Source organism: Emydura macquarii, unplaced genomic scaffold, assembly GCF_026122565.2.
Source record: "Emydura macquarii macquarii isolate MOO-44397 ecotype Brisbane River unplaced genomic scaffold, CSIRO-AGI_Emac_v2 contig_71, whole genome shotgun sequence".
In the NCBI taxonomy this organism is placed as follows: Eukaryota; Metazoa; Chordata; order Testudines; family Chelidae; genus Emydura; species Emydura macquarii.
Genome location: NW_027130208.1, coordinates 4,031,009 through 4,045,239, shown reverse-complemented (window position 1 = coordinate 4,045,239; position 14,231 = coordinate 4,031,009). Strand labels below are relative to the sequence as shown.

At 40.1% G+C, this 14,231-nt stretch overlaps 1 protein-coding gene across 7 annotated transcripts in view; it reads left to right on the top strand.

Moving 5' to 3' along the window:
* Window positions 1-14,231, top strand: part of CADPS (calcium dependent secretion activator) — a 332,826-nt gene that overhangs the window by 201,067 nt on the left and 117,528 nt on the right. For all 7 annotated transcript variants that reach the window (XM_067541603.1, XM_067541583.1, XM_067541594.1 and 4 more), the window contains exons 10-11: window positions 8,937-9,045; window positions 10,686-10,898. In XM_067541603.1, coding sequence (XP_067397704.1) covers window positions 8,937-9,045; window positions 10,686-10,898 — 322 coding nt within the window. The remainder of the gene's footprint in view (window positions 1-8,936; window positions 9,046-10,685; window positions 10,899-14,231) is intronic.

Genomic DNA, 14,231 nt, shown 5'->3' with positions numbered 1-14,231 from the left:
AAGTTAGGACAGCCCTGAAGAGAACCACTAAGGTAGAATAAAGCCATCCTAGGCCCATGGTCCTCTAACAAGAACAACTTGGCCAGATCAGAAAATCCAGGCTAAAGAGAGAGAGAACATAAAGTCTGAGTCTGATCTCATTTACACCTGTGCTAATCATGAGTAATCAGGTCAATGGGTGTAATCTTTCTTCCATTGAAGTCGATGGCAAACTTTCAGTAGGGTCAAGATTGCTCTTCATGTGTGAAACTGGTGCAAGATGAGAATCAGATCCACAAAGTTTCAGATTGCAGTCTGAATTCCATTGCTTTTGCGGGCTTACTTCACACTCTCATACGTTTTAAGGCAGGTACAATGGGTTACAACTTCCACGTCATACAGCTCACTCTTTATGTGTATGAATCTTAATTTATAAAGAGGTTGTTCTGTTTTGATTAACTGTAATAATTATTGTAAAGCAAGTGTTCACCTCTCTCAGAAAAAGCTAGAATCTCAGGTCCGTATTCTCCACTACGCCCAAGCCTTCATGACACTAAGTCAACTTGGCAGAGAGGAAGATCCAGTCCTTGTGGTGTAAAGATGATGATAAAATCATCCACAATAGGTCTTTTGGAGGCCACTATGGAGAGATGGGGTCAGCACCTCCCACAAGAGAGCAAGAGTTGTCAACTCTCAAGGACAGTCTCCATTGGTCGTTTTTAGCAGTTCCCTCACCATTGGCCCAGCAAATGATAGCAATGGTGGGTGCATCACTGTAGACCCCAGCCATTAATGTTTTCATCACTGTGTTGCATAGATCTGTGCTGCGGGTATAAACAGGGCTAGTGGGGAAAGAGAGTTAATTTACAACATCAGAAGGCTGAGATGTTTAATGCCTATTTTGCTTCAGTTTTTGTTCAATAGGTTATGGCAACCTGATACTCAACACAATTAATACTAACAACAAGGGGGAAGGAGTGCAAGCCAAAATAGGAAAATAATAGATTAAAGAATGTTTAGAGGTTAGATATGTTCAAGTTGGCAGAGCCTGATGAAATTCATCCTATGGTACTTAAAGAACTAGCTGAAGCAAAGGCGGAACCGCTAGTGATTATCTTCGAGAACTCATGGAGGACAGGGGAAAGGCAAACATAAAACCTATATTTTAAAAGGGAAACAAAGAGGCCCCAGGGAATTATAGACCTGGCAGCCTAACTTTGATACCTGGAAAGATAATGGAACAAATTATTAAATAATCCGTTTATAAGCACCTAGAGGATAACAGGGTTATGAAGAATAGCCAGCATGGATTTGTCAAGAACAAATCATGCCAAACCAACCTAATTTCGATCTTTGACAGGATTGCTGGCCTAGTGGATGGAGGGGGTGGTACTAGAAATGATACATCTTGATTTTAAAAGGCTTTTGACACAGTCTCACATGAAATTCTCATAAGCAAACTAGAGAAATGCAAGCTATTACTATTAGGTGGGTGCACAACTGGTTGAAAGACCCTAATCAACGAGTTGTTATCAATGGTTCAGTGTCAAAGAGGTAGGTATCTAGTGGTGTCCTGTAGGGCGTCAGTCCTGGATCTGATACTAGTCAATATTTTCATTAATGACTTTGATAATGGAGTGAAGAATATGTGCATAAAATTTACAGATTACACCAAACTGGTAGGGGTTGCAAGAACTTTGGTGGAAAGGATTAGAATTTGAAATGGTCTTGGCAAATTGGACAATCAATCTGAATTCAACAAGATGAAATTCAGCAAAGATGAAAGTGCAAAGTACTTCACTTAGGGAGGAAAAATCAAATGCACAACTACAAAACAGTGAATAACTGGGTAGGTGGGATTATTACTGAAAAGGATCTGTGAGTTATAGTGGATCGCAAATTGAATACGAGTCAACAAGGTAATACAGTTGCAAAAAAGGCTAATATAATTCTATGGTGTATTAACAGGAGTGTTATATGTAAAACACAGGTGGTAAAAGTCCCGCTGTACTCGGCACTGGTGAGTCTACACCACAGCTCCAGTGTTAAACCAGCAGTGAGAGAAGTGCTTACATTGTCACTGTAGACAAGGCCCCTTTGGTTTCGATGGTAATTGAGAGCTCTTGGTATCTAGCAAAAGGTACTCAGCACCTCACAGGGCTGGGCCCTTGGAAACTAAATCTTAAACTGTTCCAGGCTAAATTGCTGAAAAAGGAAACTACTTAAGTCAAGGCATCTGAGGAGAGAACAAACCATTCATAATGACTCCTCATGTGTAGAAGATACAGAAACACATGCACTGATAAAACGATGGTAAATATTTTAGGGTGCTATTTTCTCTATTCTATTCTGTGTCTGAATTAACAACCATATGGCAATATAATTGACAATGGAGCGATTAGTATTGGATTTTCCTTAGAAAATTATGGGATTTTCCTTTAGAAACTCTGTCTCTACTTTTCTTGTGCGCTAGAATTCTCCAAACTAGAAGCCTTATTCAGAGAGGTAGCTCTTAATCCAGGGTGTCTTTCTCCTTCCTTGCAAACTCCTCTGGGCAGTTATCTTCTGCACTGGTTGGAAAGCAAGTTATCAGCACTACTGGAAATCAATACTTGAAGAATAATTGCATGTAAGCATTTGCAGGGTTGGACCCTCATCTCCCCCATCTAATTAGAAAACCCAGTCCTAGTTCTCTCACACTGAGTCCTTATTCTGATCCTTTCCACATCATTGCAGTTATTTGTATGGTTCTTGAATTCTGGGTATTCCTTAGCATGGATTTCACTACTAATCACATATGCAGGCGTCCCATAGGTGGGCATGGAGTTACACATGAAGCCAGGCCACATTTTTAATGTTACTAGGTCTTTATTCTTCAACTGGCATAAGTAAGAGCATAATTGGCCTAATGGGACAGTTCCTTTGAGTAAGGTGAGCAGGATTTGACCCCCAAGAAAATTGCCCTTCTAGATTCCACCTCAGAAATTCCAGCTGCTGCAGCAACTGCTCTGTTATGTCACTGATTGTTAAACCTTTGGCATAATGTGAAATGTTCTGCTATACGTTAAATACGAACAACAAACACACACTATCCAATCCCTTTGACGTAGCTCGTGCCTATTGAACTTGTCAGCGGGCAATAAAGATTGAATACAAATATTTTGATCTCTATATATTTGTCATTTGCTTTTTCATGGAATGCTGCGGATGGCTGCTGGTATTAACGCTGATTGGAAGCAAAGGCGCTGAAGCCTGTAATTCATTGGATTCTGCTAAATGTGCTGAGTGTGATAATGGTTGATTAGATAGCGAATGAAGGATGGGGAGCTGTGACTCCTGAGGCTAGACACCTATTGTGGGGTTCTGCAGAGTCTCCAGAACCAGGAGATGGAATTCAAATCATACCTGTTTATTTTGGGATAACACATAGCTATGATGGGTCTTCTGTACAGTGTTTGGGGGAGAGGGCATGGTTCTTTGACCTTCTCCCACCTGCCAGGTTATATTTAGCCATGCAGGGAGAATTCGACTGGTGAGTGTATATCTGTGGATTGTAATTTTAATGTTTCTAAAGGGCTCCAAGAGAACAGAATAGGGGGCTCTTTTAAGCTGTGGTCCTACAATTGGATCAGCATGGGTGCAAGGAGCTGCCTGGAGGGATACAACTGTGATGCCTAATTGTGGTTTTTTAAATTCTATAGAAATCTGAATGAATAAATAAATACGTTTGCCTTCTGTTCTTCTGACCTCTTGCCTCCCTTCCCCCTTCTTTTGCTTCTCCTCTCCCTCCAGTCACTTCCAGTGCTGGTCCCCTTATAATAACAGCCACCAGTGTAGCTTCTGCCCCACCATAAGCAGTTTTTGACAGGGGGTCAGAGAGCAATGAAGCTGTTCCTCTCTCCATTTGGAGGGGAGAGCAAATCACAGGTATGATGTCTCAGAAGAAATTCCCAGGTGTGGTATTACTCCCAGGTATTAGCCCTTTGTTCGAAAGATTGTTGGGTGTTTCATAGATTGCAAGTATTTATTGGAGTGCTTGATGCACAACTGGTATGTTTTACCTGGGATAAAAACAGGCTTTCAGTCAGAGTAGTGGGATATTGCACAAGTAGCCAAAAGGAGATGCCTTCAAGGAGACAAGTCCACTTCTGTCGTCTTCAGTGCTGAAAGTGCAGATATGATTTTATTCACATTTAAAAATGTGAAGGAGAGTAATAATTCATTTATAGTTTGGCTAAAATAATCATTTTCATTTTTTTACTGCGGCTCTTTGGGTATAAGTGCTCCAATATTATCATGATGAGGGCTATGCAAGTACCTAGCGAGATGGATGGATAGATAAACGATTCCCTGGTGTCCAGAGGATAAATGGTTCCTTTGCTCAATTTCTATGATGTGGGTATTGTCCTCTCTAACATAAACTCCCCTTCAGTATGCAGCTGCAAGTCACTACATATCTGACAAATCTGGCTCCTGTATTTGCTCTGCTAACACACCTCCATGTATCAAAGGACAGGACTGAATCCAGTAGATACAATTTTCTCTCTTGCGTGTGTCGCCCACCCCCTCCACCCCCCACTTATAGCATGTGCCACCCTTTGAGATGAGCAGCAGAAGAGCAGAATACTGATTAGATGTAAATTACATGGCAGACACTCGTTACTTGCCTCATTTTAAATTCCAAGTTATGCAGTGTGAAAGTGATGGCAGGGTATGGCCCTGAGGTTGGATGGAAAAAGCATCACAAAAGTGAGGAAAATGCTTGGTAAAGTCAACCCTTATGCCAGTAGCTATGTAAGCAATGAAAACTTGTAGATCAAAGTTTTACTATGACTGGTTGAAAAAGGTAAAGCACATTCATCCTAGTGTATCAGAGCCCATTGCTGGCTATAAATGTCTCCTAGCTTATTGCTTCAGCTATATGTACTCAGCATGTGAATTTCAGCCAGCTGGCTGTTGTTGGTCCTTGAGATGCAGTATAAAATGTTTGGAGCATGCAGAGCTGGAGTTCGTGTATTGCCTACAGTAATTCCCGGCAAGACATAATAAAATGAGCAGGAGTTAATACTCGTGTTGGTTTTGTTGGCTACAATAGAAAATTCACAATTGATTGTAATTCTTAAGGGCAAGGGAATTAATTACTCTGAGATTTCAGACTGAATCTATTTTTATCCTGTCATCCTACCAATAACCCCATCTTGACTCTCTGGCAGCATGTGGGAAGTAGCACTTTACGGTACCTGGATGACATGTCTGCCGTCTAGCTTGAAGCAATTTTCAACTGATTGTGTCTGATGGTGTTTGTAGAACATTTTGGAACCAGATAATCTTTCTGCAAATTAAAAACAGTTGCAGTGTCTATGCCTGGATCTATAGTTCTAGTGACAGACTCCCTAAACTCACTATAATTTAGACTAACACTGACAGTTTCTGCTTTCAGCAAAACTCAGTTGATTCTGGGTAAGATCAGATTAAATGAGCATTTGGCAATTCCCAATAACTAAGAGTAGTTAAAAACAATTCAGTTAAAAACATAATACTTTAAACAGACATTCTGGCCCATCATGGTAGAATTCTGACAGTAAGGGCCCAAATATGCAACTCTCTTATTCGTGTAGTTTGGTGTAAGTGGCACTACTTCCATAGATTCCCTTGATCCTGATCTGCCCTTGGGAACACACTCTGACAACTCCCATGAAAAAATTAATGCAATTGTTATGTGCAAGGATTGCTCCCTTTAAGCATTTAGAAATTGAATGCAAAAAGTAATTTATTGAGATCTGACATTTTGTTGTGGTCTGCAGTGTTTTTTAAGTTAAGATAGAGTGCCCATTATGTTTGCTTATGTCAATAAAGTGCTTGGAAGTCATATATATATATATATATATATATATCTGAAACCAGAGGACTAAAGTCTGCCATCACAGTAGAAAACTGTACTGCAGCCAGAAATATCTTCCCTTTCCGATCCCTCACACCCATAAGACTCTAGCAAAATCCTGGCTCCATTGTGCATTTTGCCATTGACATCAGTGGTATCTCTTCTTTCCTCTCCATTTTGTGTCTCCCGTTCATTTTCCCCACCCTGTCTGTCCTTTTCCCTCTTCTCCTCTTTTGTACTCCTCAGCTTTGGTTCTGTGTGAGCCATGCAGTCCGTAAAGTGAATTTTATTCATTAGTAGTTCCACTTGGCAGGCCACTCATAAACCTTGACGGAGAACAGATCACTGGTAAGCTCAGCCAGTTTGGGAAATGATGAAGACAAGATGTGATCTCCATCCAATTCTGCAGTGCTATCTAATGGAGAAGAAATCTGTGGTTATACAACAGCCAATAAGGATTCTCTTCCCCAACCCAGACACCCATCCAGACATGCCCACGGATTTAAAAATAGTAACCCCCATTTAAATTCCTACTGATGGCCCAGTCTGACCCTCTGAAATGAACCTTGAATATAAATCACCCAGTAACTTAGTTTTTAGAGAATCGTTCTTAGATTGAGTCTGATGATGCCATGCTTCATGGAATAGAAAGATTCACTTTCACCACTAGCTGTGGTGTCAGTTTGTTTCTGTTTCCATTTGATTCATCCTACTTTTCATGCCATATAACATGTAACCTCTCTCTGATGTAAATCATCATGATAGTAACTGCTCTAACTCCTGTTATGCCACCAATATAAACTATTAGCTACATTTAAAATCAAACAAACAAACAAAAAAGGGATAAGTGAAAAACAGTAGACTAAGATTTGGGCTTGAATTTCAGAAAAATCTCTCTCTATTACATTACTGTGACACGGGAAAACGTTGTCTTGGTTATGTCAGGCTGAGGAAGGGAAGGTTATTGGAGTTCAAAGGTTAAAAAAAACAAAACAACACAAAAATCTTAGTCTTACCAAAATAATATATCTAACAACAGTGCAATTACATAGCTTAATATTTCATGAACTCTGTTCTTGGTAAGTAGAATGTTCCATGCCACAGATGAGCTCTCGCAAGAATGTTTCCTTGGAGCAGCAGAATGACAGTAGAGTATTAGTGGAGTAGATGTTATTTCTTTACTATAGTAGTAAAATTAGAAGTACTGACTGAAGTGTGTGTGTGTGTGTGTGTGTGTGTGTGTGTGTGTATCTGGTTTCTTACTGGGAATGGACAATATTTTTTGTGTCCAAAAACTCTCAATGCAATATACATATCGTAAAGAGAGCCTGAAAATCAGCACCCCCTTTTTGGGTTAGAGAAGATATTCTGAACTAGAGAAGAGGTGTCATCTGTCGCTGTAACTACTGCAGGAAATAAACATAAGTTGTATCACTAGAGGTCAATGTTAGATTAAAATTGAATTACTCCAAAATCAAATGACATGCCTGGTTTCAGACGGTAACTACGCCTTGAGTAATACAATTCCGACTATTTTGATGAGGTAATCGGGAGCTGCCAATAGTAAATAATCAGTAATAAATTCAGCAATTTGTCCAGGAGGTGGCAGCAATATACTACTTGTAAAGTACAACTGATTGAAAAATAAATGCAAGCGTCCTCTAAATACTGTGTTTCTAGATACTAAAGTTAATTTTAAATGTATAATTGTTTGTACAGTCTTTTTAATTTTTGCATATCTAATCAGATTGAGTACATAATTTCAATCAAACAAATGCTTATATCACTAATATGCTTCTGAAGACAATATCTGTTGGTTGTTGCTTGCTCTTCTTACTGGTGGTAGTAAGCAGTGCAGTTAACATGTCACTAGTATCCCTGTCATTTAATCTTACTCCCACGGATGTGTGGGCTTTGGATTTTTGTGAGCTGTTCCTGAGAATAAGTCGCCATAATGAAAAATTCTTATGAACACATGGTGCTATTTAACAGAGAGCAGTAGAGGGCAGCCGTGTATCGAGCAGTGCTTGAAATCTTCTAGCTGGCTTGCAAGTAGTTCCATGGCGAGGGCTTTCAATAAATAGCATTTTATTAGTGATGCATTCCACAAACATTATATGTTGCATGTATATTTATACTAGAGCAATGTCTCTGTAGTTTGGAGGCAAAACTCTTAGCTTCTTGGCTGCCATAGGGAGGGAACACTTGCACACAGTCTGTCTTTCAAGATGTTTCCTCACTTCCAAAAAACGATGAACACAATCCATTGATATAAGAGTTTTGAAGACCCGCAAGAAGTCAAAGTTTCATCCAGAGGTCAAGAAAATGTCTAAACTCATAAAATTATGTAAGGAATCCAGGATCTGACACAACCTTAACAAAGACATTTGAAATCATTTGACAGTAAATTTCCCTGTAAGTTCCTAGCCTAAAGCCTGGAGAATCCTTTGCTTTCTAGCAGTCTTCTTTCAGACAATCCAGATTTTAAAATGCTAAATACGAGTTGGGTCTTGATGCAGCCTGATGGCCTCCTAAAGGCAATTTGGGAGCTGACGGAGAACCCGGAAGCTGAAAAGGCTTTCCATCAAGAATTTGACATTGAATGGATTGTGTCATACAGATGGTAACTTAGAGGAGTGAGAGCTGCCATTTAACAGCAATGATGACAACAACTGCAGCGATCAGTGGGATTTTAAGATTGCTTTAATATGACTGGCACCTAGCAATTTAGCTCACATTGTTTGTGACAGGGTGTCACTCTGGCACTTGTCTGAGATGAATGATAGAGGTTTTAAAGCATGTAGCTTCCTCTTTTGGGGAAATAAAAAACCATATGTATCAATGCAAAGAAGTAGGAATCAGCCGTAAAAGAACGCGTAAGAAAATGTTTTGTTAAACCTGTTAAAGTCATAATCTGGCAGTGATGAATAAGAAAATAAAATCTCCTTCTTGATCAGTAGATGAGGATAGGCTCTGTGCAAAACTGCAGCCACTGAACATCACTTATAAGCATTTACACTTTGAATCTCCCTGTTGTGATAGCATGGTACCATCTTCGCTTTGTGGTTTTCTTCAGGTCAGTCAATATACGTTTGCAATGTGCAGTTACCGGGAGAAAAAAGCTGAGCCTCAAGAACTACTGCAACTTGACGGATACACCGTGGATTACACAGACCCCCAGCCAGGTATGAGGAAAGGTGATGGGTTTTTGCTAAGAGTTAAAACTGGTCACATTTATGGAATTGCAAAATATAGCTGCAAAATCAAATCCTTATTTTTCTGTCTTTGTAGCTAAGCTGTGACTGGTTGTCTTATGTTTGTGTTTATACTGATCATTCTCTGTTCAGAATTTGAAAACCACACAGCCTATACGTTGATTTGGGGAAATCAGCTGAAGATAAAATATTACCAAATTTCTTTCTGAATGGCACAGAAGCTGGCATTTTCACAGGAACCTAAGGGAGTTAGGCACCCCAACCCCAGTGAAATCCAGTGGGAGCTGAGTTTCTAACTGAGCTTGTCTCTCTTGAAAATCCCAGCCTAAACCTTCAAATTATTCTACACACACACACACACACACGATGTCAACCAGTGTAGCTGTTTTCATGATTGGAAAATGCTTACAAGACCAGAGTGTCATTTTCACCGATCAGGCTTTTCCAGTATAAAGTTCTGTCAGAAGATTCAGGCAGACAGCAGTCCATGGTGCCCTTCCTGTTCCTCTTTGTATATACAACATTCCACTTCCTGATCCCTTTCCTCAGGCGGAATAGCACCATACCTTACTGATTTCAATGGACTACTTGTCAAGAATGGTGCTACTCAAGATGAGTATTGGGATCTGATTCTCGGCAATGAGTTGTGGCGCTGTGATCTGGAGCAGATGGGGATATACTACTTTGGGCTGCTGGACCAGCTCAGCTTTGTGAAGAACTAGGAAGGACCACAGCCCTCTAAGGGTGAAATCATGGCCACAGAGGAGTCAATGATAAAACTCCCATTGACTTCAGTGGGGCTGGGATTTTACCGATAGAGATTACTGTGGCGGAGGAGTGCATGTATTCTTCCCTCTTACACGGGCTTCAGCTAGAAGCCAGAGAATAGATGCTCAGGACTTGATTCTGTTGCTCCAGGTTAACACTGACCTGACTGAAGTCAGAATCTAGCCCCAAATCAGGGAAAGAGACAGAAACAAACTTGCACAATCTGGAAAAGAGAAATGAATGATGCCCCTTCCCCACCCGGAGTCTCGTTTCAAACGTGAGAATTGGGAGGGGGTTGTATTCAGAACATGGCAGTCAACGGGAGTTTTGCTTGAAAAAAGACTGAAGCACTTGGCTCGAAGAGCTTTCTTTTAATAAGGGTAGTGGGGTAGAGAGAAGGGCTGGTAAGTGTTATACATAACTGACATCTAGCTTCTGTGAGAAAAAAAAACCTAATTCTCCATTATTAGGTTAAGAACAAACAGTTTGAAATGTTTCTGAAACCCTTTGACACACATTCTTAATCCCAGCAACCCCAACACAACTCATTTGCTCTAAAGTCGATAGAGTCGTGCTGGAGTAACTGGGAGCAGTCGATATGCACACAGTGATATACACATCCAACGTGTCACTTAGGGAGGTGATGGATTTTCCATTGCTGGAAGTCTTTACATCAAGATTGGATGTCTCTTTTTAAAAGGAACGCTTCAGCTCCATGGGCTGAATGCAGGAATCACTGGGTTAAATTCTACACCCTGTGTTATGCAGGATGATCTGTTCTGCTGTTAAACTCTGGGAATCTGTGTTACTATATTAAAATGTTTTATTTTCTCTCCTGCCAGGTTTGGAGGGTGGCAGAGCATTTTTCAATGCAGTGAAAGAAGGAGACACGGTGATTTTCGCAAGCGATGATGAACAGGATCGTATCCTGTGGGTTCAAGCCATGTACCGGGCCACCGGCCAGTCCCACAAACCTGTGCCGCCCACCCAAGTCCAAAAGCTTAATGCTAAGGGAGGAAATGTGCCCCAGCTAGATGCCCCAATCTCTCAATTTTGTAAGTAAATAAAGTTCTCCTAGACAGCAGAAGTCTCTGATGGGAAGATTTTCTGCACTGATGTTAATGAAAATTCAGACACACAATTCCAACTTTTAAAGTGGTTTTTTTTGTGATTTCTATGTTGCTTTTACATCATTGAATTCAGAACCAGTTAACCTGGTGTTTTACACAAAATCAGACCCAAGAAACACATTCTTTGGGGAAACTGTCAGATGAATATCTTAAAGTGCAATACTTGATGGAAGAGAGATTCTGGGAGAAACATTTTCAACGGGGCTAACCAGCCTCCTCTTTTACAGGCATGCTTTTCACATCTACAAGAAGAGTTGCAGGTCCAGATCAGAGTACTTGATTTACGCATGAGATCCGGTGCCTAGAGGTGCCAGTACCCAGATTTACACCCACAATTCAATTGCATGTAAAACAAAGTAGGTACAAATTGTAAGGTGCAAAATGCACCCACAAAAGGAGGTCCCCTGTTGGGGGGTTAAACCTCCCACAGTGTAAGATGCTCCTTTTGGGTCCCCATTCTCAGACACATTTATCCTGAACAAATATTCTGTTTGCTGCATCACTAATCAGAGGCGTTTGCAGCAGGCATTAACCACGGCCTTACAGGAACCGAGGACAAACAGCATCAGATGGTGTAACTAAGAGCCACGCTTTGCCCATGGATGCATGGTCAGGGCCCGTGTCCTGCGTGATCTCAGCATATGCAACCAAGGGGTTGAGTGAGCTTTACTGTACCCATTGTACTTACAGGTAAACTGAGATGGAGAGAGGTTCAGTGACTTGTCCCAGTCCTGTGAGAGAGTGGCAGGGCCATGAATACTGGAACACTGCAGAACACTGGGGGCCTCGTTTCTTTTCACCATTGCACAACGCTCCCGCAAAGGCTTGGGGCGCTCCCCTTCATGCTCCCATGCTCTGAATATTCCTGTATCCATCCATAAAGGTGTAGAAACTCCACAAGTTTGAACTTGCACTTTCCTTCTCATTCTTCCACCATGGCTGCATTCTCTCCTCCCACCTCCCAACTAAAGAGGCCAGGAGCTTAGACCTCCTAAACTCATCCTCCGTGATCAATTAGAGTAAAGAGCCATGCACGCAGAGCCCTCCGTTCTACTCGGGTCCTTGTATCATTTTCATCAGTATAGAATCTGCACTGCCACCGAGACTCACTCTATGTGGCCCCTTGGCAGAATGGTTTCCACACAACTTTTGCTGCCATTGGGTCCCCTTACTACTGAAGTTTCTAGAAATCCCTTCAAAAGGGTTATTCCAAAGTGCAGAGGAGGGAACCCAGACAAACTCCTGCATATTCCTTCTACAGTATCTCAATTCCTTTGAACAGATCCTTCTGCACGGGAGACATGGGGAAAGAGGGAACCATGCCATTGCTTAGATTCATCCATCCATTTCAGCTACTTTCTGCTGATGGCAGCAGTAAGGAACTAGGACCAATAGCTTATTTTTTTCAATGCCTGTATCTTAGTGTATGTTCTTTCGACAGAATACCGTGCTCATTTAAAAGATCATTGGGTAGTAAAATACATGCAGCTTAAGTCATAAAAAAGCAGAAGTGAGTCCTTCATGCACACATGATGTTTACTGTCAGGTGTTTTGGTTATAAATACAGATCTGGATTCAATCTTTTAAATTCTAACAAATCAAGTATTGCATTTTAAAAAGGGGCTTGGTTTGCTGGGGTTTTCTGTTATGTTTGTTTTATTGCCTTCAGAAAGGTAAGGATTATTGCTAAGCACTTTATTCTTGTGCATTTAAGTATATACCTTGTGTAGCTTACTTTTTCTTGCTTGTTATAGAGTAAAGTTCTCGGTAAATGAAGCACTTGCAAGAAAGTAAATGTTAAAGCAGTTTCACTAGAAGTTGTTTTGTTATTGCTTTCGTGGACAGAGTAAGCTGCTTAAAGATGGTAGAACTGTTTTCCGTTATACACACTCGCGCGCAAACAAATCCGACACTCCAGTCTTGTTATGTAGCTGTCTGTTAAACAGAAACTTGAGAACAACACATTTTACAGTGGGGAAACTTGGGAGTAATACTGAATTCATTTGGTTCCCACCTAATTTGACTTAGCAAATATAAACTTTATGCATTTCTCAACTTGTCTTCTAACTGGCTAGCAACACTTGACATTGAAATAAACAAACAGCTCTAAAGAAGGGTGGAGTGTATTTTATGTGCAATTTAAATATTGGAAAAAATAGATCCTGCTATTCATTAATTTGTGTATGACTCTACAATCCCTTTTATGTGGGTGAAACAGGACCTGTTAGACTTAGAATTTCTGCTTTTTTAATTGTTGTTATGCTACAATTTAAAAGGAAAAATACACTAACACAAAACAATACTTTTTCCTCAAATATTTGCATTTATAAGAGAAAAATCCCAAAGCCATTCTTGTTTTCTGTTGAAATGATGTACAATACTGTACAGTAATAATGCTGCCAAGACATATTACACCCTTTGGCAATATATTAAGCTTCATAAAAGTGGCCACTTGTGTGGAAGCACCAATCTTTGTCCATTCTGTGTTAGTAGTATGTTAATCAAAAAACCAAACATACTCAGCTTTCATTTTTTGAAAAAATTTTCTTTTAAACATTAAAGATTGGTCAGTAATTGTTTTACATATCACTTGTGATTATACTTCATTTTAATGTGTGTTTATATTTAATGGCTGTTAACCACATCACATACCAAGAGTTGGCTGTTTTGAGAATTGTAATTATTTGTTCCACCATAATAAATGGCTAGGTTTACTGAGATCATAAGAAATTTTCAGCTATAAGTGTCGTTGTTTTGGGGGATTTTTTTTTTAAAGTTTTCTTTTTCATTCTTTGCTTGAACCCAAGTACTTGAGCTGCTAGGTTAGGGTTCCTGTCTGCTTTCCTGAGCCTCGTTGCTAGTCTTTATGTTATTCTGGTTTGTTCCTTCTTACCCTGCTAACTTCTAGCTGGACTCAAGGGTAAGTGCTTCCCTGTAGCTAGCACAGCTCAGATAATCAGACTAGATTATCTGACATATGCAATGTGCTTTTTTTTTTCACTTAAATCTTTCTCATGTTTAGATTTTGTAGTAAAACTTTCCATGTTATTTTCTGAATTTAGGTTTGAAATGTAAGTTTCCATACTGAAATTAGGATGCATGTGATGTTTGCATAATTGCCTTCTCTCCCTGGCTTTCACATTGGCATCAAGTGATCCTCTTAGTAAAGCCAATCATTAACATTTCCTATTTTTCATTCCAAGATGTAAATATGAATTAACATCACAATAAAACTGTAAATAATACCTTTTTTTTCTT